Here is a 26,978-nt window from a genome sequence, read left to right on the forward strand (position 1 = left end):
AACCAAATCTGATCGATCACAAGGATTCCTAATATTAATTAAAATAGTCCTATGCAAACTCCGCGTGGTCTATCTTGTCGCACAGACAATCTTCCGCTTCTCCTCTCCTCTTTTCCTCCCTCGTGTCCATCCTTCTCTCATCTGCCCGAGGCGGGGCGGTAGGGACGACAGCCTGGACAGACCGCACTCCGGAACGTATACAATGCCCACTTATCCTATCCGGCGCAGGCCCCGCGAGTGCAAGACCTGCCTACCCTGTCGTGCGAGTAAGGTCCGTTGCGATCGCAATGTACCATGCGGCAATTGCGTCAAGCGCAACTTCAACTGCTCCTACGGCCGTCCGCCTCCCAAGGACCCATATCCGCTATCTACACCAACAGCCACGACTGCGACGACGACTCTGCCTAAAACTCCGTACTCCTCCTCTCTACCGTCGTACACTCCGACTTACCAAACGACAAATATCTCGGGTCGCGATGCTTCTTTTGGAACGGGGACAGGCACCGATTCCACTCCCGATCAGGAGCCATTGTCGGATACCGTGATGATCACACAGGGAGAATGGGATGAGATTAACGCCAAAATGCGCGCAATGGAACAGATCTTGGGCAGTTTGCACACATTATTCGATACACACGCGCGGAGGAAACCCGATAATCCCGTCACGGACGTCTCTCCCGAAGGCGAAGGCTCTCCGCGGTCCGAAGGCATCTATGAGCCCGACGTGCTCCGAACGGGCTCCGTCCATATAGGGTCGAGGTCGGCACTCGTTGACATTTTGAACAAGTCGAAGGTTTCCGAGGACACTGCGCAGGCGCTGCCCAACGATGACCTTCTCGCGGAGCTGGCGATGGGAAACGAGTCGGCCGCGTATCCTTTCGTCGATCTATGGTCGTCGGATCCGTATACATTCAACATCGCCGGCGTTTGTGGAGTATTACCCGATGATGACCAATGTCGACGGTATGGGAATTGGTTTCGATGGTCGATTGTTTCGCCTTGCTAATCGAGGTTTTCTCCGCAGATTTATGGGCTTTTATAGAGACATCGCAGCTGTACTGTATCCGGTGCTTCCAGATGTCGCCAGATTAGAACAAGATATGAATCGGCTTTTGCGAGGCCGCAAGGCAGCCGGAGGGGTGTACCGTCCAGATACCAATGGCTTGGTCAAACCATTCGGGATGAGCCTGGCGTTTTTGAGTCTGCTCTTCGCCGTGCTAGCCTCCGGATGTCAACTGTCCGATTTGCCAACTAAAGAGCGGCAGTTGACCTCCTGGGTTTATGGTGCGTAATTTTCAATCATCGAGTCACCTTCCTCGGCTGACAATCTTCCAGTTTCCTGCGCATATCAGTGTTTGCGAATGTTGAACTATGTGTCGCAACCAACTCTTGAAGTGATCCAAGTACTGTTGATCATAAGTCACGTCTTGTCCTATAACATGAACGCGGGCGCGTCATACACTTTGCTAGGTGAGCGATCTTCTTGCTCGGCAGCTACCATGACTCCACACTCAATGACATACCCACAGGGATGACGGAGCGCATGTGTATGGTCCTCGGTCTTCATGTCGAATCATCGGGCTTTGCGCGTGATGTTCAAGCGGCTCGCAGGAGGGTGTGGTAAGTGTGATCCCGGTTGCCCTTTTGACCACGAGTGGCACCATTCTCATGATGCTCAACAGGTGGGCAATGGCTTTTCAGAACAGTCATTTCTCCTTGGCATACGATCGACCATCGATCACGATGGTTAGTCAGCCGGAAATTCCCTATGATCCCAAATCGATGCCCGGTCATCGATCGTATTTTGAGACGCTTTGCCGGCTAGTTTCTGTCATTCTGGAAATGCTGCGCATGCGAATGTATCCGCATCATTCACAACTGCGATACCACGAGATTAGAGAGTATAAGCAGCGATTCGGACGGATCATCGCCGAAGGGGTCCCGCATTTACGCTCTCCCGACCATTGCGCCACTCTGGCGGATCATATCGAGCGGACAGAGTTACGTCTGCACTCGTCGTACTATCTCTCCGTAATTTGTCGGGTTTCGTTAGACACGGATGCACATCTGGACGACGAGCGGCGGGCGATAATCCGCGAGGATTGCCTGACGAGCCTGATGAACACGATCGACGCATTTGTCGAGCTGCATTCGTTTAACCCGCACTGTTCCCGGACTTGGATCAGCCTGCAGCGCACAATCGCATCTGCCTTTCTGCTGGTAGCACATCTCGAGGACCGATATCGCGCTCGAACGTTTGACCTCATTCGGAGGCTTGAACTTGTCCTGGCGGATCATGTGTACGCCGGAGGACAAGAGGATCAAAACAGCCAGACGGAGTCTGCAAAACATCTTGCCTCGTCACTCCGTGCCCTCCGGCAAATCGGCGCTGCATTGCGTGCTAAGGAACCCGAAGGATTGGGATCGGGCTCCGAAACCACCAACACAGTTTCCAGCATCACCAGCCCAATGCTGATCCCTGTGTCCTCACCGTCGGTCACTCTCGGCACCACAGCAGCTCAGTTCTCCGGATACGTTCCTGCGCCGCGGGGGAAGAACATGCGTACCATCCTCGACAGTGTGTCCGACGTGATGTTATTTCCTAGTATGGGCATGGCAAATTTATGACACGCGATAGAAAGTCCTCTCGTACATTTAGCCCCGCATTTGACACATACCGATCTTTTGAGATCATTATGGGTGGTAGGCGAATCCCATCAGTCCCGCATATACCCGTTTAGATGAGATCCAGAAGCATTTTCACGACGGTTCTGAGCGTTTGATCTTACCATGCTTCTGGCACTTTTTGTAACGAATGTCGCATTGTCTCACCTCCGACGCAAAACCCATCCGAGAGCACCTTACGAGGGGCGGGAGTACTTCTGAATGCTCATGGTAGGAGTGGGTGAATGAGTGATCACTCCATGTAGGAAGCAAGCTGGGTAAGTGCCGTATTTGTAGTCGATGAGGCGGCATTACCGGTCCCTCATGCACTGCAACCATTGCGCCCCTGGATTGTCATCCACGAGCCCACTCCCGGAGATCGCCATGAGAACCGCTGGTTGACTGGATGTGGATGGGGTTCGTGCTTAAAGCCCACCGAGGTATTCCCGCTTCGGCCGATAACGAATCTGTTGAGTGTCTGACATTGACTTTGCAAATAGCTTACGGAGTACGTCTAGGTAGGTATCCGTACTTACTCGGTTGTAGGGTAAAAGGGGCCGAGCCTGAATTTCTGATGGTCCATTCCTTTAGCTTTGACGTTGTGATTCATCTCGCATTCAAGTCAGAGGACCTGTCCATCAGCTCTACCTTCTTCATTTTCCCTTTCCAGACTAGACACACCTCCAAATTCATTGAAACTTGACATCTACTTACTTCGGTTACACTGAGATGATAGATCCACTACATCCGTCCTAGCCGCATATAATCAAACCCACAACCGATGTACGAGTGACCATAGACAATGGGTGTCGGCTGGAAGGGCTATTTCTTACTAGGGTCGCATCGCATGATGTGCATCTCGTACGGGAGCAACATGCCAACTTCATTTCATTCCGAAGCCACTCTGCAGCAATCCAGCAAATCATCAAGCAGAACTAGCCAACTGCGGCTTCCGAGCGGAGCCCCCGGTCCACCCGAGAATAGATCACAGGGGCCTTCCCTAGATACCTGAGGTAGTCTCCCTCGGGCAGACAGGCCAGGCCCAAGAAACGGACAACGGAAGTTACTAGGCCAAGACTACCTTAGCAGAGACATAAGTTATTTACTTGCCGTATTGACTCCGAACGTGGCTCTTTGACCGTTTGACTAGCTCGAGTGGGCTGATGACAGGTACTCAGCATGCGGGGTTTATCATTACTGTCAACTGGGCAGACGGAGTAGTAACCAGTGACGACTATTGCTCGATCGGCAAAGAGCGATTCGATTTCGATCGCATTTCATCTTTAGTACTTAGCTGTGGTCGTTAACTTGTTACGGATACATCCGTGATTTTCGGCTCCGAGGCGGACGCTGGCGGAAATAGGACTGTATATTTGACACAATTCGGACATGGATGTTGCATAATATGGCGTCTGCTCGGGATTTGGCTCACCTTCTAACTCTACATTCTATAGTCATACATATCATTGATTGAATGTGGGATTGGACAGCGTGGGGTGAACATGGCGAATGCACTCAAAACACTAAGCGGAAAAGGTGTCAAGTCTACCGTTTCTAACTAGTAGAAATGATGGTGCAGCAGATATCCAAGACGATATGTGATCGAAGCTCTCGGAGCCGAGAGTCGAGATACGAATGTCGACCTGGATACGTATCAGTACCTCCCCACACACCGCAAGTGAGAGATGGAGTAGTCACGCTAGTACGACTCTGCGCCATGCTGGGGATTTCCTGGGTCGGGATGGCTGATCAGGTCATCTTTGCATCGGATGAACTCACCTTGCGTCTGAACCATCACAGCGGGTCGCGTCGGCTTCTGATAGATGGAGGATCGTGCCATCAAGCGCTGGGACACGATCCCGAATTTGACTGTACGCAGCGATTACTCGTGGCCATTCATCAATATGCGATCAACTGACACAGGTGGTCAGCGAGATAGTGGCTGCAGTCCATTGAGCAAACAGAAGTTATTAAGGATGTTCTGAGTTGAGTTCCGATCATGGAGCCGTGAAATTCCCTGCACACAAGGTCAGCGACGAAAAGCTGTGCACTTCACATGTGAGGCCGTACAATGTGTCCTGTCAGATCTCCCGGTTATCCGACAGTGAGGGGACAAGATGCAGCTCTTCCTTGACTACCGAGTCCGTATAGTTTGACGCCTTGCGGCTAGTTCACTTGGTTAAGGTGCGCATTATCTCGTTAGTGCGATGAATCCAATATCGGTCGATGAATCGTGCGCTTGCAGGCTGTACTGCTATTCTTGCGATTCTCTGGTCTCAAAATCCCAAATATATATCCAACATCCTCGTTGTTGCGCCTTCGGTGCCAGGACTGTGTTCGTTGGACCCTCGACTAGCTAGTTCATCTTGACACAGTAGTGGCCCCGTCGGTTCGTCTCATTGACGCATTCATGGGCTGATACCGGGCCTGGTCCCATCGTTCTGGTGGGAGCGTCCCAGTAAATGGACAAGTGAGCAAACATTATGTAATAGGGGGTTGGGTCTGGGGACATATTAAAAAATGGGTTGTAGACAACGTTCAACCTCGATTGTGGCCACATTGGTTCGATTCCGTATCAGACGGTGTTTCCATCTGTAGCCGGACTACGAACCTTCCTCAGTCGAGGTTGGATCGCTGAAGGACTCTGACATGGAGAGTCCACTGAGAAGGATGCATGTGATGGTTGAAGAGCCATTGTCCTATAATCGTTCTTAGAAGCCAACTAAACAGTGATATTATGAAGCTTCCTCCTGAAAGCAAACAAGCATCGTCGAAAACTTCGTGGAGAGACAGGGAAATTGAGCAGCACGATGATGAGCCTGGTTGCTAACTTGAATTGAATGCAACTGAGAATCACATTAGCCTTGACAACTCATGATCGAAGGTCATCCGGTCATTATCGCTGTTATGACGGGAGAGGTGAGTTGACGAATACCATTTTCCCAAACAGGCAAGTCCTAGAGTTGGCCGTTTAGACGACGATCACTAGGACCTTTAATTCCAGGAACTCCTATGGATTAGACTGTTTGAGGTTATAGTGATCATATTTTCATTCGAATTGAGTGGTCGGGTCATGTTCTGCATTGTTGCATCTCGTTTCCTAGATCCTTTCTTCGATGCTACCGTACCAGCCGGATCACCCCTTAATTCCTCCAACCTCAAGTCTAGATCCGTGTCAACACACCGAGCGCTGAGTGTCAACACACCGAGCGTTGAAGATCGCCAGCCAGCAGGTTTCAAAATAGCCTTCCAATTTGATAATTGCCGATTCACGCTCTCCTCCAGCGTATCTCGGCAATTCGATTGCCCCTTGACTTCATGGACAGAATGCTAGCCTTAAGTCTCGCACGTCACAGTTTGCCTGGGGGAACTCGTAAGCATAAGCAAATGATCGGCATTTTCACGCTCAGGGGCGGCTAATGCCGATGGATTTGGACTTTGGAAGCGAAGCATTGTTTGCCGTGCTGGGGCGCATTGATCCGCGTTTCAGATTTTGGAGTCGGAAAATAGGATAAATAGCATCAACCTGTCTTGACAGGAATGCGGATCACATATCTCTTTGCGCCGCTCTTTAGTGAAAGGCAGTTCGATCAAAATGATTAGAAGACTCGCAGCTCTCAGCGCTCTATCGGGCCTGGCAACCGCCTGGCTGCCCGAGGTCAACAAGAAGATCACCTCAACAAACGGGACGAACCTCTTCTCGAGTTCAAACGGCAAGATCCGGGGCGTGAATCTGGGCTCCCAATTCGTCTTCGAGCCATGGATCGCAGAGAAGGCGTGGTCGGATATGGGCTGCGGCGGTCAGAAATCCGAGTTCGACTGCGTCTCGAGCCTGGGCCAGGCCAAAGCGAACGGTGCCTTTGCGAGCCACTGGGGCTCCTGGATCACACAGGATGACCTCGCCGAGATGGTAAGCTATGGGCTGAATACCATCCGAGTCCCTGTCGGGTACTGGATGCGCGAGGACCTGGTCTACTCGGACAGTGAGCATTTCCCTCAGGGCGGGTTGCAGTATCTGGAGAACCTGTGTGGGTGGGCCAGTGATGCGGGCTTGTATATTATCATTGACCTGCACGGTGCTCCCGGGGCTCAGACGCCGCAGAATCCATTTACGGGCCAGTATGCGCCCACCGCTGGATTTTACCAGGATTATCAGTTCGAGAGGGCGCTGAAGTTCCTCGAGTGGATGACCACCAACATCCACCAGAACGACAAGTTCCGCAATGTTGGAATGCTCGAGGTTGTCAATGAGCCTGTTCAGGATGCTGGCAAGGTTGGCTCGATGCGGAGCACCTATTATCCCAATGCTTTCAAGGTGAGTCGCTCTCATACAAGCACAGAGACAATGCTCACCCTCACGCTTGACCGCAGAGAATCCGCGCTGCAGAGCAAAGCCTCAACATCGATAGAAACAACTACCTGCACATCCAGATGATGGACAGACTCTGGGGCTCGGGTGATCCCAACGAGTCCCTGACTGACACCTACTACGCCGCCTACGACGACCACCGTTATCTAAAGTGGGCCGGCGTCGCCGTCTCCAAGGACAGCTACATCAGCACATCCTGCAGCGACCAGCTCAACAGCAACACCCCGACCATTGTGGGAGAATGGAGTCTGAGCGTTCCTGATAGCGTGCAGTGGAACTCGGACTGGGCGCCTGACTCTAACAAGGACTTTTACAAGAAGTGGTTTGCCGCCCAGGTCACGGCGTATGAGAAACAGCAGGGCTGGATTTTCTGGACGTGGAAGGCTCAATTGGGCGATTATCGTTGGTCATACCAAGGTGGGCTGCTCCTTACCAGTGCTACGTGATCAACAGGTGCTGACTCTTTAGATGCTGTTGCGGCTGGCGTTATTCCCACTGACCTCAACTCTCTGGCTGGCCTGAAGGTGTGTGGTTGAATATAAATGGGAAATTGATGAACAGAGACAGCAAGTCGTGGTGCTTACCTCCCCTTTGTATTCCAATAAAGCGTGTATATAGTGTGCCTCCACAAAGTGACCACTCCGCAACATCATTCCGATATGGAATCATTTTGCTACTAAAAGTCTTCCTCTTAAAAGTCTTCATGAAGTTCCCATGCAAAGATAACAATGTACTGGACCACCCGTCACAAGGCTAAGTGTGCAATTGGTCAATAGCCGGTACCGGCTTGTCTGAAGCGGAACCGGGATGCTTGGATGTAAAAGGCGATCTGCAATCACAACCATGCCTAAGCTCACCTCCTTTCTCACGTTGCACTGCGGCTCATTCAAGTTGCACTGTATTCGCTAAGCCTTGACTCTCCGCACAAGCTTTTCCCTCGAGCGCCACCCGAATCGAGTGCAACATGACCAAATCCGCCCTCCTCGTCCTAGACATCCAGAACGGGATCGTCGAGCGCCTAGACGACCCAGATACTTACCTTGCACGCCTCGCTCCCGTCATCAAGGCGGCTCGCAAATCCAACATCAAAGTCATCTACGTCAAGACAGCTTTCCGGGAAGGATACCCCGACATACACCCGCGCAGCACCATGGGTACTCGAGTCCGAGAATCACAGTCCTTCCGCGAAGGTGATATCTCCGTGGAGATCCCTTCCGTCGTGTCACCGGACGCCAACGAGCCGATCATCACCAAGCGCCGCGTGTCGGCTTTCACCGCGACGGATCTGGACCTGGTGCTTCGCTGTCTGGGAGCGGAGCATTTGGTCGTCGTCGGGCTGATCACCAGCGGTGCGGTGCTGTCAACTGTTCGGCAGGCTGCTGATCTGGACTACCAGTTGACTGTGTTGGAGGATCTGTGCATGGACAGGGACCAAGAGGTTCATGATGTTTTGATGAAAAAGGTGTTGTCCAGACAGGCGCGGGTTATTTCCTCTGCAGAGTGGTTGGCAGAACTCGATTGATGATGAATCTGGCGAGAGGACAGGGCGACAGAGCGACAAAATGTCCAATGCCAAGCTAGGGAGTCTTGCTCTAGTGAAGGCAAAATAGGATGGCGGGAAAGGGATTCATCGGGCCCAGTCGAGTAATCTCGTCGCCGTCTTGCGGTGATCGAGTTGAGGCCGCTACAAATTTGTACACAGATCGATTTTATCACAATCAACAGATTCACGCTGTCAATGACTGAATCCAGACGTTTCTGTTGAAGTCTTACTGTAAGATCAGCGTGCATACAAATCCTTCCTACACACAGACACACATATTTGGCGTCTCCCTATTTTCTGCTTAGTCACCATCCAGCAGCAACAACAACGCGACTTCAAGTCTGAATTTTTTTTTCCCTTTCTTCCTCGCTAATGCTACCATATTATTAGACGACTAGTCCACTCAGTATGGTTTTCCATTGCAATTAATTGCGCATGAGGTTGAGCCAATTGATGAATACCAATAATCATTTCCATCATGGTCGTCGGAGATAAAAGGCCACGGGCCGGGGCGTGCACAACTTGCCGGTAAGAAGAACTACACTGAGTACACTTCGGCGTAGGGATAAAGCTGACCAACACAAAACGCGCTGCTCAGAGTTCGCAAGAGACGCTGTGTTCCTGCTGGGGACAAGTACAATAATTGCGAACTCTGTTTGTCTCTGGCGATTCCGTGCAGCCTTAGTACGGAACCCGGGGTGTTTGCTGCTGCGACAAATGGCGCTGCGGCGGCGTCCCATCATCATCACCCTGTAACGGAGAAGCTGCCAGCGTCTGAACCTCCACGGGCTGCTGTGATCAAGCCGGTGAGAAGGATCCAGGAGCTACCTCCCGTGGAACCTCTGCTGGATCTGTATTTGCTGGCCACGCCGGCTCTTTTTCTGGAGCTGGTGACTTTGTATTTTCGGTCTATCCACAACGTTGCGCATACATTGTTTCACGAGGCCAGCTTTATGCGGCTGCTGAATGAAGGCCGAGCGTCGTTGATGCATGTGCATGCCATGTGTGCGCTCGTTGCGAGGTAAGTCAGTCAATGCTCAAACTGTTGCGGAAACTGATCAATGGCAGATTTTCGAAGAATGCTGTCTTCAATGGCGTCGCTCCAGAGTCACGTGGTAAGCTCTATGCCGGCGAGGCCATTCGCTTATTCCAGGAGAGGGTGAACTATCCCAGCCTGGAAACGGTGCAGGGTGCAGTTCTCCTGGGGCATCTCGTAGGGGGAGAAGGAGATGCGCAGGCGAAGCAGGTCTACATCGGCGTTGCCCGCACACACGCTGAAGTGCTCTCTCTATGGGCCATGCCGCCAAACTCCACCGTTGTGCATCGAGAAGAGCGGAGGCGGACGTGGCTTTCCATCCGGATTGCGGACCCGTGGACTATCATTGACATGTCTGTAAACTCGGGGGCTTCTCTCCACAACCTCAATGTGCTCCCCGAGGTAGACGATGTGGCGTTTCACACGTATGACCCGGAACTTTTGCGAGAAGTGCCCGTTCCATCCTCGTCGAGATGTGACATGTGGGCGCAAATGGCCGGGACGTTGGACATATACACCCGAATAAGCGTCCTTCTAACGCGACTCAGTCGTGGAGTCATCACCTTTGACGCCTACCTCAGCGAGGTCCCCTTGTTGAAGGAGTGTCTGGACGGATGGGTTCGGGGATTGCCTCCAACATTGGCCTATAGCTCCAAGAATCTCACGTTCTTTGCTAAACAGGGGCTGGGGCGGAATTTTCTCGCCATGCATATTGTCTACCATCATTTCCGGCAAATGCTTTTCTTTCCCTCTCTGGATGCACGAGCAGGTCGGAACGCAGCATCTACTGCAGACGGCATTGCTCAATGCAGAAAAAGCGCCAATGCGATCTCTGAAATCATCGATTACTCCACAAAGGTGGACGATTGCCAGCTCGACTACTTCCTTTACGGGCACGTGGCCATCGTCAGCTCTTGTGTCTACATGCAGGTTTTGATGCTGAGCGAGGAGTTGTCGGAGCTGAGTACCGCACGGCAACGCGTAGTCTCGAACTTTGAATACCTGATGGGATTGAGAACACATTGGCCTGCTGTTCGGCAGTCGGTGAGTTAGCAACCCCCAATCAGTTCTGTCCTGATGCTAACAAGTCTAGATTGCGCGCCTCCGAGACTTTCAAACCACTTACCAAGAAACCATGAGCAATCCGTTCACCTTGGACCACTGGCTGGCCCGCTTTGTCATCGAACACACTGCCATCCTGGCGGAGCGGCAAACACCCGGACCGCAACCCTCAAGCATCCCGCGACCATCACAATACAATACCAGCGATGAATCCGGGATCCTGGGGCTGACGGGGAGCATCAAAACCGAATCTTCGCTTCTGATTCCGCCATCACACACCCGAGTATCTGACCGAGAGAGCGGCAAGCTGTCTGCTCTCCTCAGTGACCACAGTCTGACTAGCGAGGCGCTCGTGAACAACGCTCTGAATTGGTTGTTGGAGTAGTTGCCCGTCGGCGCGCAGCTGAGCGCGACTCGAGCTGCACCTGCACCATCCACAACCGTCCATCCCAGAAGGGAGGGTACCTGGTATTACGTCGCTTCGGAAATAGACTCTGAGGTCAATTCCGGCACTGATCATTATCGAACCGATCTTCGGTCTGATGCGACCATACGGTGGACGACGTCACGTCCACTCTGTACAGCACAAGCAGGGTCCACCATTGTGAGACACTGAAGTGGAACGGGCACTTACGTGTTGTTCACTCTTCTACACTCGAGTGATAGTCACAGAACGCAGAACTCCTTTGTCTCCGTCATGACCAGCCACAGCATGATGTGATGCCCTGGGCGTTCCCGCAGATCACGCAGAACGTCTGTGCCCTCATAAATAAACCAGGTTTGGTCTCAGTTGAGACCCATTGATCAGTGACGCTCTGGTGGAGTTGGGTAATGTGTTGAGGAAGTATACGACATGATATATACGGTCGATCATTGTGAGTAGGTTCACAACAATACACTATTGTACATGTACATAGAACTGTTGACAGATTATAAACACGAAGTAATGCTCAGCCGCATGGCAATAATCCACATGTGAAACCGTCTATCCCACTATAATGAGGATCAACCCTCCAACTCACTCAAAATATCATCCGTCGCCTTCTCCGCAACCAAATACGTCGAAACAGCCGTAAACGTCCCCGGAATACGCGGATACACACTCGCATCGACAACCCTCAGCCCCTGCACCTTGCGCACCCGGAACTTGCTATCCAGCACCGCCATCGGGTCACCATCCGCGCCAATCGGACACGTCGAAGACGCATGGTGTCCCCACGCCGTATCCCTCACATACGTCTCGATATCCTCCTGGCTGACCACCTCCGCACCAGGCAGGACTTCCGTGGTGGGAACCAGCTGGCGGCGCAACGCATCGCGCGCAAGCTCGATCCCCTCATAGATCGCCTGCAGGTCTTCGCCAGCCCCCATGTCGAAGTAATTGAACACGATCGCCGGCGTATCGAGCGGGTCGGCAGAGCGCAGGCTGACCGTCCCCGCCGTGTTGCGCGGATGCGCCTTGAGAACCGCCCAGGTGAACCAGTCGTGGCGGGAGGTGATGTTCACGCTGTATCCCGGAAAATACCCGCGGAAGTTGACCGGGCCGCCGAAGACGAAGGCGTCGTAGGCGTTGTCTGCCGACACGGTCGACTTGTAGTACATTGCGGCGGCGAAGCCGGCGGAGGAGTAGATTCCCCGGTTCCCCAGTGGGGGTTTGGACTCCCACCGGTCCAGGCAGGGGTCTGACTGGGTGAAGGTGCAGCCGTGCAGGCTGGTCCAGTTGGAGGGGACGTGGGCCTGGACGCCGACCTCGTAGTGGTCTTGGAGGTTCGTGCCGACGCCGGGGAGGTCGGCGACGAGGGGGATGTTGAAGCGGGCGAGTTCGTCGGCGGGGCCGACGCCGCTGAGTTTGAGGATCTGCGGGGAGTTGTAGGTCCCGCCGGCGACGATGACTTCGCGGGAGGCGGAGGCGGAGCCGGGGGTGCCGGGTTGGGCGAGGTGGGCGAGCGGGCTGGCGCGGTAGAGGTGCTTGCCGTCGAGGAACTCGACGCCTGTGGCGCGGGGCGGGGAGACGCTGGTGTCGAAGATGACGCGGGTGACGTGGCAGTTCATCCGGACGTCCAGCGGGTACTTCTTGCTACCGTCTGGGTTTGTGGCGTCGCGTACGGCGGTGATGAACTCGCGGGGCCCGTTGCGGCGGCCGTCGGTGCTCGATAGAGGGATCTGGTAGTATCCGGGTTGGGTGTCGCGGGCGAGCGAGTCGGCGTTGGCGTCGCTCAGGAGCAGTGTCCCGAAGTTCATGAGCGTGTGGGTAATGTTACCCAGGGCAAAGGCGCCGCCTGTCAGCAGGCTGAGCAGTTGCGGGTCCTTGAGAACGATGTCCAAGGGTGCCGTGTCGGTGTGCAGCCAACCGTCGTAGCCGTGGCCCTTTTGGCCGGGAAGGAGGTACTCGTTGTGCTCCATGCGAACAAAGTACTTCCGCATGTTCTCCGGGGACCATGAGCTGTCGCCCGTCAGCGTGGCAATGTACTCAAAGTCGGAGCGGTCTGGATAGACGGCGATCATGGCGTTGTGCGCGGTGCAGCCCCCCAGCGTGCCTGTACGGGGATACAAGGTCCCCATCATGGTGGAATTGGCCGGCGGGTTGAGACCAGTGTAGATCTCCCCGTCGGGAGTCTCGTAGCTGGTCTTGAAGTCGCGTGCCTGGCGCTCCTCATCGGCGTAGTGGCGCACGAAGAAGTTCCAGGCCATCTTCTCGTCCTCCGAGGCCAGGGCCGAGTATGCCGGCACGGTGTAGTTGACATTGAGCCCTTGGTCATCTCCTGCTTCGATCAACAGCGTCTTGTGGCCGGCGAGCGCGAGACGAGCGGCCAATGGACCGCCTCCAGCGCCGGATCCCACGACGATGTATTCATACCCGGTCAGATGGACCGCGGAGGTCAGGCCAGCGGCCAGCAGGCTCAACAGCTTGAGTTTGTAACTCATCGATTTGTTGCATAAGACTCTGACGATGGTCGAGAGGTAGAAGGCGGTTTACGCAGTTTGAAGTGTCTGCCCCTGAGAGACGATCAGGGACAGGAAGAATTCTCCGTGCATGATGGGATCTGTCAGCATTTCGTGCTTATGGGGAATCCGACAGACATTGAGCAATGATTGAAAAGGCGAAGATCATCGTGACGAGAGTTGACATTTCCTGATTTAGACAAAAGACGCTGATAAAAAGCTGCTAGCCTGCGAGTCAGAGTTCATCCTCGGTTGGTGGACACAGATCGCCGTGGAGAATACCTACTTTGTCATGGTGGATAACTACTCCTTGAACCATTAAGCAGCACGACGACAACAATCACATGGTTCCTTGATAGTGCATAATAAAAGAGACGGACTAGGCTACAGGGTACAGCGACGCGATGCATCCTGAAGCCTTCTGAGATGTCTTGCCTCAAGCATTGCTGCATGCCAACATGGGCAGGTCACGCAAACCACCTGTGACAGTCTGATTTTAGACTTCTGCTGTGGATGCTCGATTTTGCAACAAATCAAGAAGCCTCGGTTGTTGACCTTTTGATGCAGATATCAGAAAGAGGCAGATTCTGGACTGTTGGTCATGCTCTAGTCGACGGAATAATTTCTTCGTTCTGCTGTCAAAAAGGGGGTGCGCCTGAGGCCGCTTCCCCAGCATTAGCGTGTGGTTAATTCCCCAATATTACCGAACTCTCACCAAGTTGACTGAACTAATAGCTCTAGGGATCGTCATGAATGAACGAGACAACATCTGAGGGGTTTACCAATGAGAAGCCAGTCGGCGAAATTGAAGCCGGAACCGTTGATCGACGTGTCTTTAAGGGCCTAAGGCATGCTCGACAGTCCAACCAGTGCCAGCATATCATCACTTAATTATATTTTTGCGGCGTTAATGAGTCGGAACAAATAGGGGCGATACGAAGTGCAACAGCCATCAATTCGTCAAGTGTCCCTATCAGAATCTCTGGCGATACCAAGAACGCAGACCTCGGACATCTGGTCCGGAAGAAGACTCTCTCCCCCGCATACAGTTTCATCTAAAACAACTCAAAGTCATCCTAAATACCGAGAGGAACCAGCCAAGCACGGTACATATCTTTTAATATACGATTACCGTGCCGCTAATGGGCTTCTTCAGGTCATCCTCGACGCAGCCAAGACTTTTTGTGTGGAGAAATCGCGAAACATGGGGTAGAATCATATTAAAACCCCCGGCAGAGGGTCACCGTGACCCTTTGCCAGCAGAAATGCAACCCTCCTCGACAAGGATGCGTGTATTTCGCCTCGGTTTGAGGGGCCGGCGGACTGAATAAACCCTCGCATCCAGTTCCTGACCAATGCCATCGAAAACAGCAGCATTCCTACCGAGGATGAGGCCTCGTTCCTGTACATTGCTGGGAGAGATGAAGAGAAATGCCGGGTCGACTTGCGAACAACTACCGTTGAGCAGCAAGATTTCCGAGGGTATAAAGAGAGCGTTCACGATGCCTTGAGGATGTGATTGATTCCAGACAGCAGCAGCAGGAGCAGCAGCAGCATCATCATCATTGTCAGAAGATTAAGATCTCTCCAGCCCTCTCAAAATGAAGTTTGCACTCCTCTCCCTCGCGGCCATGGCTGTAGCCAGCCCCGTGGCCATTGACGTGCGGCAGAGTATGTGCCTTCTCCTTGCAAATCTCACTCCATGCTAATGAGACAGCTGCCATTGCCGGTGATGAACTTCGGACTGGTCCTTGCGAGCCCATCACTTTCATCTTTGCCCGGGGCTCCACCGAGCCTGGTCTTCTGGTAAGTATACTTCATGCCAGTCCTTAATTCTGGTAGATTGACGGAAGAAAGGGAATCACCACCGGCCCCGGAGTCTGCAACGCTCTCAAACTCAGTCGTCCAGGCCAAGTGGCCTGTCAAGGCGTTGGACCAGCCTATATCGCTGATCTGGCCTCCAACTTCCTCCCACAGGGCACGAACCAAATTGCCATCGACGAGGCAGCGGGTCTCTTTAAACTCGCTGCGTCCAAGTGCCCGAACACGAAGATCGTCGCTGGTGGATATAGGTATTGTTCCCTTCGCGCATCACGAGAATCGAATAAAGCTAAAGAACTGTATAGTCAGGGCGCAGCTGTCATGCACGGTGCCATCCGTAATCTTCCCAGCGACGTCCAAAACATGATCAAGGGGGTTGTGCTGTTCGGCGATACGCGCAACAAGCAGGACGGAGGACGGATCCCCAACTTCCCCACAGATCGCACCAAGATATACTGTGCTTTCGGAGACCTGGTGTGTGACGGGACTTTGATCATTACTGCTGCGCATCTCAGCTATGGCGATGATGTGCCAAACGCAACCTCTTTCCTCTTGTCAAAGGTTTGAGTATGGCTGCTCTAGTCACTGTCCATGTTGGAGACATCGGAAGACACAAGATTGTAGGAGGAATAGCACGACATTTAGGATAACTTAGCAAGCAATGTCAGATGAACTCTCGCTGCCTCAGGCTCAGCAGTACACTTCCATGCCTCGTTCCTCAGGTACCAACACATCCATTACCCTTTTAGGCCTTCCACTAGACAACAGATGAAGCATTATTACGTCTTCCTCTCAACCCAAGAAACCGGGGCGGTAGTGCAGCGGTCGTACTATTGCGCAGAAATCTGCCACTGCAACTCCGTTGAGTCTAGAGTATGGTACCTCACTACCCCAACAGCCCTGGGTTCGATTCACAGTCCTCCCACTGAGAGGAGGAGCCTGGGCGGATTTCCAGCAGGCGGGAGTGCACCTGCCGCTGATGTTCCGTTTTGTCTCTCGGAAATATTTTTCCTTTCCTTTTTATCTTATTTTTATTTTCTAGATGTCTTGTTTAAAGAGTAGGTAGTCTGTGCCTTCTCTCTGTATTTGTATTTAGTGGTTGAAGCTTTTTTGCGTTCTATACCAGAAAGCCCGCCGCAAAACACCTACCCCCAATCCTTTCTCTCATGTCATCTGGATCATTCTGACAACCTTCACAGGGTCCTCCATATTGTCCCTAATTCTGGCTCGAGATTACTCGCTCAATAGACTGACAACATTGTCCATTATTTTATTTCCCTCCTTCCTACAAAGCGGCATTTCCAGTAGCTCCAGGACAATGGCGACCTGTATCAAAAGCAACGAAGAGCCGCCACCGTTTCCTACGAGCAGCTCGAGGGGTCACACGCATAAACATGGCTCATGCAGTATCGGAAAAAGCAATATAGCTCGACCTGTTCATAATGAACTCGCATTCAGACTGAGATTCATCGAGAATTTATCATGTACTTCTGGCAACTGTCCGACAATGACCATTCACCACTGATATGTGTAGTACAGTGATATTCTGTAGTAAGTTGTTGGATAAAATTAAAGAACACATTCTTAACAGCATCATTAATTGCAGACGTCAATGAACCCGAGTCTGACATGCATTGCATACCCTGCTCAAATGAGGGGGTACTGCATATCCATGGCATCCCTGTTGTACGAAGGTCACTGCAGGTGGGAGACGGAAGAACGAATATATTTGCCCCTATCCTCGACAATGCCGTCCGTTCATCACCACCTCTCTAGAAAGAACTCATACGAGCACAATGTCGGAACACTACCTCGACGCCCTGGTCGTCGGCACCGGGTTTTCGGGCATCTACGCTCTCCAATCCCTCCTCAAACTAAACCTCAAAGTTAAAGCGATCGATGCCGCCAGTGACGTTGGCGGTACCTGGTACTGGAGTCGCTATCCCGGCGCCTTGAGTGACACTTGGTCTCACCTGTACCGCTACTCGTTCGACTACGAGTATCCGCTCTACCGGCGGTATGTCTCGCAGCCCGAGGTGTTGGCATACCTGCGCCACGTGGTAGACAAGTACGACCTACGCAGATACATGCAGTTTAATACGGACATGTCTAGCGCCGTTTGGGACGAAGGCACAAGCACATGGCGAGTGTCCTGCAAGACCGGCGATGTTTTCCGCGTTCGATACCTCCTCACAGCATTGGGGCTGCTGACGAAGGCCAATTACCCAGATCTTCCCGGTCTGCAGACGTTCCACGGCGAGATACGGCACACTTCTGCTTGGGACACGGATCTAGATCTCAAGGGTAAGCGAGTTGGTCTTGTCGGCGTGGGTTCCTCGGGTGTGCAACTCGTGCCCGCCGTTGCGGACACCGTCCAGTCCCTGCACGTCTTCATTCGTCGTCCGCAATACTGCGTTCCCAGCGGTGACCGTGCGCTCACCGCGCAAGAGCGCGAGGCGATTCTCAGAGACTTCCCCAAAATCTGGACTGAGGCTCGCACCTCGCGGCTCGCCATCGGGTTCCCCGAGCTCTCGCGAGAGGCCATGGCGTTGTGCCCCGCAGACCGCGAAGCCGCCTTCGAGCGCCTGTGGGAATCCGGAAGTGGGCTGCAGTTCCTGTTTGGTGGGTTCACTGATTTGCTCACGGACCCAGTTGCCAATGAGGAGGCCTGCAAGTTTATCCGGAGGAAGATCGAGGCGATCGTGAAGGATCCACAAAAGCGGAAGGTGCTTACGCCGGACGAGCCGTATGCACGTCGTCCGCTGTGTGCGAACGGCTTCTATGAGCAGTTCAACCGAGAGAACGTCTTTGCGGTGGATATCCGGACCCATCCCATTGTGAAGATCGAAGCAGAGGGGATCCGCACGGCGGATGGCAAGTTGCATGAATTAGACGTCATCATTTTCGCAACGGGCTACGACGCAATGGACGGAGCGTATGTTCGGTTGGACATTCAAGGCCGCAAATCAGGCGGAAACCTTCGAGATCGTTGGAAGGCAAAAGGCCCAGCGAGTTATCTGGGAATTTCCGTGCCAGGTTTTCCTAATCTCTTGATGATCAACGGCCCGCAGACACCGTTTGCCAATATCCCTCCCATATCAGAGGAGAATGTGAACTTTATAGTGGATCTAATAAAGCGGGCTGAGGAGGTCAGTCAGCGGGTGAATTGCCCCTGTTTAGTTGAAGCAACTGAAGAAGCACAACGCAAATGGGGCGAGCACTGCGACGAGATCGCCAACAGCACCCTCCTGAAGCAGGTACCTCAATGGCTCTTCGGCCATAATGTTCCCGGCAAGATAGTTTCCACGTTATTCTATTTTGGTGGAGTCGGACGGTTCAGAGCTATAATTGCGGACATCAAGGCCAAGGGCTTTACAGGATTCAAGGAGCCTCTGAGTAGGAAGTCTGAGCCGCGGGCACATCTATGAGGCGTGCTGCATATTTCCATTGCGTCTATACTTCGTTGATAGTCTCTCTATTTCCGTCGTCAGGGACTATTCTGGTCTCCAAACACTGATGGCCATCTTCGGCTCACTTTCGCCAGCACGGATCGAAGATCACGAGTTTTAGCTCGTGTCGATTTATTCGTCTCTTCCTGCCATTTGAGCTCAAAATTAAGCAATTGTGCCTCTATTTTTGTTACATTATACTTGCTTGCCTGAGTGTTTTTCAAGTAATGCAGGAACGTCTGCCAGCGAGGAATGTAGTATGCCGAGACCAACCCGCCCCATTGCTTTGAGGCATAGTCGTTGATCTCACCCATGGGGCCCCAGAGGGCGATCTGGTTTCTGGCGTTGTACTCGTAAAAGTCAGCCTCTGTGTCGTTTCTCGCCCATGATCGTGCTGACCGAATCCAAGTCGACAGGCGGAAATTGTCGTTGGTGGAAAGCACAGAGTCCACATCGCGCAGCAGCTGAATTAGATTGCTTCCATCCGTGGAAACGGAGGCACCAGCTTGATATGTAGAGACCAGATTGATATACATAGGGATAAATGCGTTCGCCATTACTTGACGGGTAATGTCGACCATGTCATAGAGAAAAGCGGGCTGAGACCATAAAGAACGGTCCTTGGATGCGGCGGAGTCCATCAATTGCCATGCCTGGACAAGCGCGGCCGGATCGTAGTTGACCGTGGTAGGATGATCACCTGTACGGTTAAGCAATCCTGAGATGCTTGGTTGCAGTTCAAAGATGGATTTAGACACCGCCGTTGATGTCAAGTTGGTGTTGTTGTAGACTGTTGTTCTCAGAATATCCCATGCTTGATGCAATTCTTCAGGTACGGCTGAACCTCTCACTCCAGAAGAGTATCGAGTCTTGACCCAGTTATGGAAGTAATGGTCCGTATCAATCGGCTGCCGAGACCAGGCTTGATCCAGGAGCAAGTCGTACATGATCTCGTTGCCCTCTTGACCTTCCATGGTTAGACCAAATCCAACAAGCGAGTCTGAAGCAGCAAGGGCTTGTGTTGCATTTACTGTGACGTTCATCACCTGTCCGTACAAGCCCATGTTGCCGCCATAGTCATGCAACTGGCACCAAATCCACGGCTTGCCGTAGTACGACTGCGTACGCTGCCACTGGGGCTGCGACTCAGAAAAGAGGTCCAGCACCAGCATGTCTTGGTCCACTTCAACACCGGACAAGTACGCCTTCACACGCTCGTCAGTCCAGAAATCCGAGTTGGAGTAAAACAGCCACCCCTGCATCAGCCAAACAGCATTCGGATCCGCGCTCTTGAGGCTCAACCACGTGTTGCGGGTGACGTTACGCAAGTAGTCAAGATCTCCCGAGTAGGGATCGTTCTCGTTGTACTGGTCCAGTGTATAAACGTGCGTGATGTTTCCATACGCTTGCTGCTGTTTCTGGATAAAGCTGCGCTGCAGGCGGGTGAAGCTGGGGTCGAATGGCTCCAGGAAGGTGTCGTTAGTATATCGCTCATCAAACCCTCCCCATCGAGAACCGTTCACCACTGTTGCATTTGGAAGGACACGGCTGATCGCTCGAGGCACAAACCCTGTAAACGCAGGCAGAACCGGGGTCATGCCCAGTTCGACCATACGGCGGACGATCTTCTTCTGTAGCTCGAATTGAGAGTCAATCCAGGAATAGGGCAGATCACCGCCCCAGGAACCCTGGATATTACCGAATCGATTCCAGGCTTGGAATGCTGGCCCGCTCAGAAAAGACGAGATCTCAGCGTCCGTCAAGCCGATCTCACGGAAGACCTCAACCAAGATCTTTTCCTGGCCGACCCAAGCAAGGGGCAAGTTAATGCCTCGCAGGGCCATCCAATCCAGCTGAAGCTCCCAGTCTTCCCATGACCAGAACGCCGTTGTGTAAGAGAAGGTCACTAGGAAGTCAGTCATACTGTGACAGTTTCATAAGGTCGCGACATACCAGTATTAAAATGGTAGCGTCTTTCAACGGTGCTGGAGCCAGTCAATGGTTTAGACAGAAGAGGAAGTGGTGTCGGTGCTAGATGTAGCTGACTGCCGACAAACCAGTAGATGTCTACAAGCGCGACATCGGCGAGATAGCGGTGCAGACTGTCCTTGTTATCAATCGTGTTGCTCAGCGGTATATAATTTGTAGAACGTCATACCCATATGACAGGGCGCTTAACGAATTTCCCTGCACCAAGATTGTGCCATTGGCAGCCGTTGACACAACGAACTGGTCGTTATTGGTCGAGTTGAAGTCCACCAGAGAGAACCGAAAACTGTCGGCATGCTTCGGCATTCGACGACGAACAAGATCGTAGATCCCGTCAAGCGACTGCGCAAAAGTGGTGGAGGCGCAAAGCCCCAAAAGCAAGGCCTTGACCCAGACCATCGCGGTGTTCGTATCGATCCCTTCTGCGAAATCGAGGGGATGAAAATTGACAAGCTGATCTCGAGTAGTATGACTTCAGCTGAAGCCCACCACGGCCCGGGACCTCTGCGATTTTATAACAGTAACCCTCCCAAGTAACTTGATCGAATAATTTTAATTGAGTTTGTTGGAACCTTAAGCTTGGGTATTGAAGTATCCCCGAGATTGTGACCTCACTGGTCTGACAGTTCCGTCTCCCCGCATAAGTGCCAATCTTACCAAAGCTGGCTGGTTAATGACCAATCTACCCCTCACGTGTGTATAGTGAATGCAGATTATAGTCACATTGGGGTTTTTGAATTGGACCTCTGACTGACGCCGCTGAATGCCACAAAGACTTAGCTGTGTGGCCTTGCGACCACATTCTCCGACGTCCTGGTCTCCCGCCTCTGCAATTCGATCAATTCTCGCCCATTTATCTTCTTTGTTGGCGTGGTTAAATAAATCACATAGCCGGACGGGCCTGTGGGAAATTGGCCTGTTCGCTGTAATTCAAGCGGTGACCCTGGAGAGAGCTCGTCGATCTGTGAGCAGGAAATGATTAGCCTTGCGATATTAGACTTTATTAGACGACTGTAAGACGAACCTTGGCTTCATATGTAGCGTTTCAGAAAAGCTTGTCCTACGTGTTATTTCTTGAACCTGGAAAGCCTAGTCCTCTTTTTGCGTGTGATCCAAGGCACCAAGAACAGCAAGCAGGAATATCAACTGGCGGCAGATGTAAGCAGAGATATCTCTTCTCAGGTGCTTGCTAGAAAATAGTACACGAGAGTGAGGCAACCAATTCGTAGAATTAAGTCCTCCCTCTCGTTCAATCAAGCATGCCAGAATCATTTCTCATACGGAACAAGATGGCGACACACAGGCGTGAGAACAGACCAAGAAAGTTTGCGGTCCGGATATCGATAGAGTAAGAGGTTGAAGCAAGATGGTTGATCCTCCATCCTTTGGTTGTGAAACAGTCAGCTTCGTTTGAGGAGGCATAGTCGACTCTGCGGGTGAATGCTTACCAAACCTGTGACAAGAACCCAGAATGGCACGAGCAAATCCATCTTCCTGGACCACCACACTCGACAAAGGGACAAACATACGCTGATGAGATCATTTTCGTGATTGAAAAGAGTCGATAACAGTCCGTGAAGGTAGACTTAGCACTTTTTCTATCTTCTGTCATGTATAGGTGGAAGGTATTATCGGGAAGATCATATCAAGCTAAGTCTGTCACGACTCGCAAGTGAATGATTTCCCCCCATCTGAAAGACAACGTATATATGTCTCCAACTTACAACTCAGCCTTGGAGTTATTCTCCGACTGTACAGTTGACTGATCTACAGACTATCATTTGAATGTCCTGCATCAACATCTCAGATGAGCACCTCAAGCCTTCCACCTATCAGCTCTTTGAAGCCTCTGGGAGCTCATGTGAGTACATTACATTGACTTCAGCTTCACGACGATATTGACAGAAGAATAACTAGTTCTTTCGAAGCAAGAAACAACAGTCCTCGCCCCTCGTCAACCTGCCTACTGAAATCCTGGTTCAGATCTTTTCCTACACAAACTTACAAGACACGATTGCCCTATCAACAAGCTGCAAATACCTCCTCAGCATCCTCTCTTTCACAGCCTTTCCTGGAGACTTTTTGTTCAAGAAACTCCCAGACCTGGCACCCATAAAGCTGGTCCTGTTTCTCTTGAGACTCGCGTGGCCAAGGGAAATGGATGGACGTCCGAAGAAAGGTCTGCGTTACTGCAATGCCTGTCTTCGTATCTATCCAGAAAAGAGACAGTACTGGGAGGAGAAATTGTCGATGAAGGTCAGCAGGGATTTCTGGAATAGCCTGAAGTCCCAGTGGGAAATGAACCTCGATTGCCCCAAGTGCTATCTCGGTCACAAACGCACCTATATGTGTCTTTGCCATGCGACATTCATTAAGCGTTGGGAGCAGATTTGTGCTGAGCACATCGGCTGGTTCGGCAACTAGGTATAGGGACATTTCAAATGGATTATGCTGCTCTGTGACAGCTAGGATGTTATTGCAGCTCTCCAAGGTGCAGTTTTATCAGCCTGCGACTTTGGGTTTCTGTCATGTATATGCGAACGTCATTCTATGGGATTTTTTAGAATCCACCACGTACTAATCAGCAGAATATGACTGTGACGGATTTAACCTGCATTTCTTTTCAGTATCATGGACGTGCTACATTCATGTCAAGTCTAGTCTTCCTGCAACAAACTTCTTCGATGTCGAGGTTAAGCATCATGTCTCCAGTATACTACCGTTATATGTATTCCCCATGGCTGTTGGTATTCTTCGGCATTGACTGAACCATAAACATCGCTATCACAATCACCCGAGCCAGTCACAACAACTAAGATAAGGCCTCGAGAGGAATCTGAAAACATGGTATACTCTCCGGAACGCCTTGTCTAGAACAAAGACTCTGATGGCAAAGTGGCGCTAGTTGCTCTTTCACGACGGTCTATTGGCTTTCATGAGACATTATCTGTTCTAAACTTGATAAAGCTTGCGCCGCATATACTTCCAAATCTTACAGCGAGGATTTCAAGCTTTGTTCTCTTGGTAGACTGAAGGGACCACGCTCCATTCGATAGCTATGTGAATCAATTGTGTCCCGAGGGATTCTCTGGCCCGCAGAAAGACATCCTGTTTAATCGCACTCATGATTTATAAATTAGACATTGATTATTCCATCATATAGCTCCCAAAGGTCACTCACCTAGTCCGAATCACAGCTCTCCTGTATTTCTTCCACATCAGGCTTAACTCCTCGAGTCAAGATGACTCTGATATTGAACCGGATATGCAACCGGTACCGGTACCGGTACCGGTTTCTCCATCTGCGCCGACGCCATCGGGTATTGATTCATCGGCCATTGATTGTGAGAGTGCTGAGCAGCCTGCCATTGTTGGTTGTGAGGCTGGGGAGGAGTCTGCCATTGCTCATAAGGCCCGAACGAGTAGTTAAGATTTTCCCGTTCATCTTTCTTGCGATCCATCCGACATTTGAGGATGAAAAGTGCGATTATAGTGAGGATGAGGATGAGGAATGCGAGGGGAATAACGACTGCCTTGATGATGATTTTCGTCTTTGCGTCCATGTTGGTTGTTTGTTTGGGGAGGATCTTTGAGTTTTGACAGAAACTGCAGAGGTGAGATGTGATCTCACTTATCTTGACTCAATCATGAGTAAAATAGAGATGTCTAGCTGAGCAACATATTGATGCGCATGTCCTCAGCGCTTAAACCCGTCGTCGGATTTGATGATTCGCATGGACATGGGAGGGTGGAGTATGCATGCAAGCCATTTCACGCAGGTTCGGCCATTATCGACGAATTCTGATCAATCGTCTGCTGTTGTGGAAGGTCAAAATAGATTTTGGCTCGCTTGGCGAATGCTTGATGAAGGCTTCTGCAGGTGATCGAGAGCGAACTAGACAGTGTGTGGCCAATGGAACACGCGAACTTGGCGCTGTGCATGTTTGGCCCAAACCAAGAGGCGTTGATGTCTGCAAGCAGACTGTCAAGCTGTCATCTCGGTTGGTTGGGCTTTTTTGATTCTTTATCCGGAATCGAGGTCATACTTTATGACTGCACCCTCGTTATGCCTTGTGGTCGTCGATGAAGTCCTCTTCCTTGGATGTGAAGGATGAGTGCACACCAGGTCTACAATCATCTCGGCGTAATTCAACCAGAGTGTTTCGAGATCAAAATATCAATGAAGGCAGTTCAAATACCACTCAGCTAGTTCCTCAACTGGTGGTCAGTTCATTTGCGGATTGCCTTCTAGGGACGATTTACAGCTTTCTCTCTATTCTTTATCACGTCCAAATGTCTAACCAAAGACGGAGAGCATAGTAGTTCTCAGGTCCCATGGAACAACAATATAGGATCTAGATAGATAGATCCTAAGCCTGTAAGTCAGTCGAGATTGCGTACGGAGTCCTCTGATAATCCCGCACCCATACATGAAAAGCCCACCAAGACTCCAAGAGTACCAGACTTACTTCCACCAAATCATAACAATTCGGCGGGCCACAGGCCAAGAGTTTGTACCTGGTACACAACCAAGACAGACTTAGCTGCTCCCCGGGTAGTTTCACTTTGAGCATCGTCATGGGCAGGCTCTGTTCTTCATTTCCCCGTATACATCGCGAGCTTCTCTTGTGCCTGGATAGTGACGGATTCGCATGCCGATTTACAACTCCAAAGACCATCATTCCACCAACCAGACTATCTGCCAGAAGATATGATAGTCTCAAATAGTTCGTCAGATAGTTTCTAAGTCATGCATCCGCTGCAGGTCCTCACACCGAAGGATTGAATCCTCTGTGGGCCCTGTTTCACCTCCAGCTTCGGTACAGGGGCAGACTTCCTCATTGATACTTCTGGACAACGGTGACGGATCTATGAGGCGGAATCTCTCAGCTGCGTTCGGGCTGTCATTCGGACTTTTCATACAGGCAAATTAGTCCGACCCGTGGAGCTGATCTCCCTAAGCATAGTGAGTCTAGGCGCCTAGCAGACAGACCATGGGGAATAAAAGGCGTCCAATACATAGTCCAAAATGGCGCCTTCCTCCTTCTTCCTCACCGTTCTTCTTTATGCTCTTACGGCCAGTGCCGCGGCCGTAGGATTCATCCTTCCCAAAGCAGGATCTCTTGAGCACATCCCCGATTTTGGCCCCAATCCCACCAATGTCTCCATGTACATTTATGTTCCCAAGAAATTGGCAGCGAAGCCGGGCATTGTCGTTGCCATTTACTATTGTGAGATCCGCAGGCAACACTTTTATGACCTAGAACTAACAGTGGGATACAGGCACAGGAACAGCGGAGGCATACTACACCGGCTCCCCCTATGCCAAGCTGGCAGAACAATACGACTTTATAGTCATCTAACCCGAGAGACCCTACGAAGGCAAATGCTCGGACGTGAGCTCGAAAGCAACTCTGACTCACAACTGTGGCGGAAACAGCAACTCCATGCCGACATGGTCGCCTGGACCAAGAAGCAGTACAAGGTCGACTGCAGTAAGATGTTTGTGACAGGTAGCAGCTCAGGCGCCATGATGACGGTACGTTCACTACAACCCCAGGCCATATCGATTGGTATAGTAACAACAAACAGAACGTCATGGCAGCCACATATCCCGAGCTATTCGCCGCAGGTATCGCCGACTCCGATGTAGCCGCCGGCTGCTTCATGTCCGCCACCGACCAGAACCAGGCATGGAACAGCACCTGCTCGCAGGGCAAGTCCATCGCCACGCCTGAGGTCTGGGCCGGCGTCCCAAAGGCCATGACCGGGATACAACGGCCCACGCCCTAAGCTGCAAATCTATCACGGTAGTACCAATACAGCTACAGCGAGACCTGCAAGCAGTGGGCGGGCGTCTTTAGGTATATGTACGATGCCCCAAAGATTGTCGTAGAGAACACACCCGTGGCCAGGTATGAGACCACCACTTGGGGTGACAAGTTGCAGGGTATTTGTGCCACTGGTGTGGGCCCAGGGAGCGGGATATGACGTGGTTCGGTTTTGCCCATTGATGGCAATCCTAGTTTCATCAGGCGGTTATACGGGGGGCTATAGAACTATGTCAATAATATAGAAGATAAATAGATCGGATCAAGCATG

General features: G+C 51.7%; 9 protein-coding genes across 9 annotated transcripts, besides 1 other annotated feature; 7 read left to right on the forward strand and 2 right to left on the reverse strand.

The window, feature by feature from the left end:
• Window positions 1–202: 202 nt before the first annotated feature.
• NFIA_084840 (putative transcription factor) lies at window positions 203–2,628 on the forward strand (the record flags this gene model as incomplete). Its single annotated transcript, XM_001260428.1, has 5 exons — window positions 203–963; window positions 1,025–1,284; window positions 1,336–1,470; window positions 1,530–1,620; window positions 1,683–2,628. 5 exons carry the CDS (start codon window positions 203–205, stop codon window positions 2,626–2,628), a joined length of 2,193 nt encoding a protein of 730 aa, XP_001260429.1.
• Window positions 2,629–6,259: 3,631 nt separating this feature from the next.
• Window positions 6,260–7,569, forward strand: NFIA_084850 (glycoside hydrolase family 5 protein; the record flags this gene model as incomplete). The annotated part of the gene is made up of 3 exons (XM_001260429.1): window positions 6,260–6,979; window positions 7,036–7,450; window positions 7,502–7,569. 3 exons carry the CDS (start codon window positions 6,260–6,262, stop codon window positions 7,567–7,569), a joined length of 1,203 nt encoding a protein of 400 aa, XP_001260430.1.
• A 428-nt stretch (window positions 7,570–7,997) lies between these two features.
• NFIA_084860 (cysteine hydrolase family protein) lies at window positions 7,998–8,643 on the forward strand (the record flags this gene model as incomplete). The annotated part of the gene is given in 2 exon segments (XM_001260430.1): window positions 7,998–8,516; window positions 8,533–8,643. 2 exon segments carry the CDS (start codon window positions 7,998–8,000, stop codon window positions 8,641–8,643), a joined length of 630 nt encoding a protein of 209 aa, XP_001260431.1.
• A 934-nt stretch (window positions 8,644–9,577) lies between these two features.
• Window positions 9,578–11,059, forward strand: NFIA_084870 (putative C6 transcription factor; the record flags this gene model as incomplete). The annotated part of the gene is made up of 3 exons (XM_001260431.1): window positions 9,578–9,597; window positions 9,645–10,656; window positions 10,706–11,059. 3 exons carry the CDS (start codon window positions 9,578–9,580, stop codon window positions 11,057–11,059), a joined length of 1,386 nt encoding a protein of 461 aa, XP_001260432.1.
• Window positions 11,060–11,679: 620 nt separating this feature from the next.
• NFIA_084880 (choline dehydrogenase family protein) lies at window positions 11,680–13,599 on the reverse strand (the record flags this gene model as incomplete). The annotated part of the gene is made up of 1 exon (XM_001260432.1): window positions 11,680–13,599. The coding sequence occupies one exon, from the start codon at window positions 13,597–13,599 to the stop codon at window positions 11,680–11,682; it is 1,920 nt and encodes a 639-aa protein (XP_001260433.1).
• Window positions 13,600–15,147: 1,548 nt separating this feature from the next.
• Window positions 15,148–15,173: a microsatellite.
• Window positions 15,174–15,218: 45 nt separating this feature from the next.
• Window positions 15,219–16,005, forward strand: NFIA_084890 (cutinase family protein; the record flags this gene model as incomplete). The annotated part of the gene is made up of 4 exons (XM_001260433.1): window positions 15,219–15,288; window positions 15,335–15,423; window positions 15,475–15,689; window positions 15,744–16,005. 4 exons carry the CDS (start codon window positions 15,219–15,221, stop codon window positions 16,003–16,005), a joined length of 636 nt encoding a protein of 211 aa, XP_001260434.1.
• Window positions 16,006–17,234: 1,229 nt separating this feature from the next.
• On the forward strand, window positions 17,235–18,866 carry NFIA_084900 (flavin-containing monooxygenase; the record flags this gene model as incomplete). Its single annotated transcript, XM_001260434.1, has 1 exon — window positions 17,235–18,866. The coding sequence occupies one exon, from the start codon at window positions 17,235–17,237 to the stop codon at window positions 18,864–18,866; it is 1,632 nt and encodes a 543-aa protein (XP_001260435.1).
• A 59-nt stretch (window positions 18,867–18,925) lies between these two features.
• Window positions 18,926–21,275, reverse strand: NFIA_084910 (alpha-N-acetylglucosaminidase; the record flags this gene model as incomplete). The annotated part of the gene is made up of 3 exons (XM_001260435.1): window positions 18,926–20,793; window positions 20,841–20,989; window positions 21,046–21,275. 3 exons carry the CDS (start codon window positions 21,273–21,275, stop codon window positions 18,926–18,928), a joined length of 2,247 nt encoding a protein of 748 aa, XP_001260436.1.
• A 4,630-nt stretch (window positions 21,276–25,905) lies between these two features.
• NFIA_084920 (alpha/beta hydrolase family esterase) lies at window positions 25,906–26,669 on the forward strand (the record flags this gene model as incomplete). The annotated part of the gene is made up of 4 exons (XM_001260436.1): window positions 25,906–26,107; window positions 26,160–26,230; window positions 26,317–26,415; window positions 26,469–26,669. The coding sequence occupies 4 exons, from the start codon at window positions 25,906–25,908 to the stop codon at window positions 26,667–26,669; spliced, it is 573 nt and encodes a 190-aa protein (XP_001260437.1).
• Between the last annotated feature and the right edge of the window lie 309 nt (window positions 26,670–26,978).

This window comes from Aspergillus fischeri, genomic scaffold, assembly GCF_000149645.3.
Source record: "Aspergillus fischeri NRRL 181 1099437636264 genomic scaffold, whole genome shotgun sequence".
Lineage (NCBI taxonomy): Eukaryota > Fungi > Ascomycota > Eurotiomycetes > Eurotiales > Aspergillaceae > Aspergillus > Aspergillus fischeri.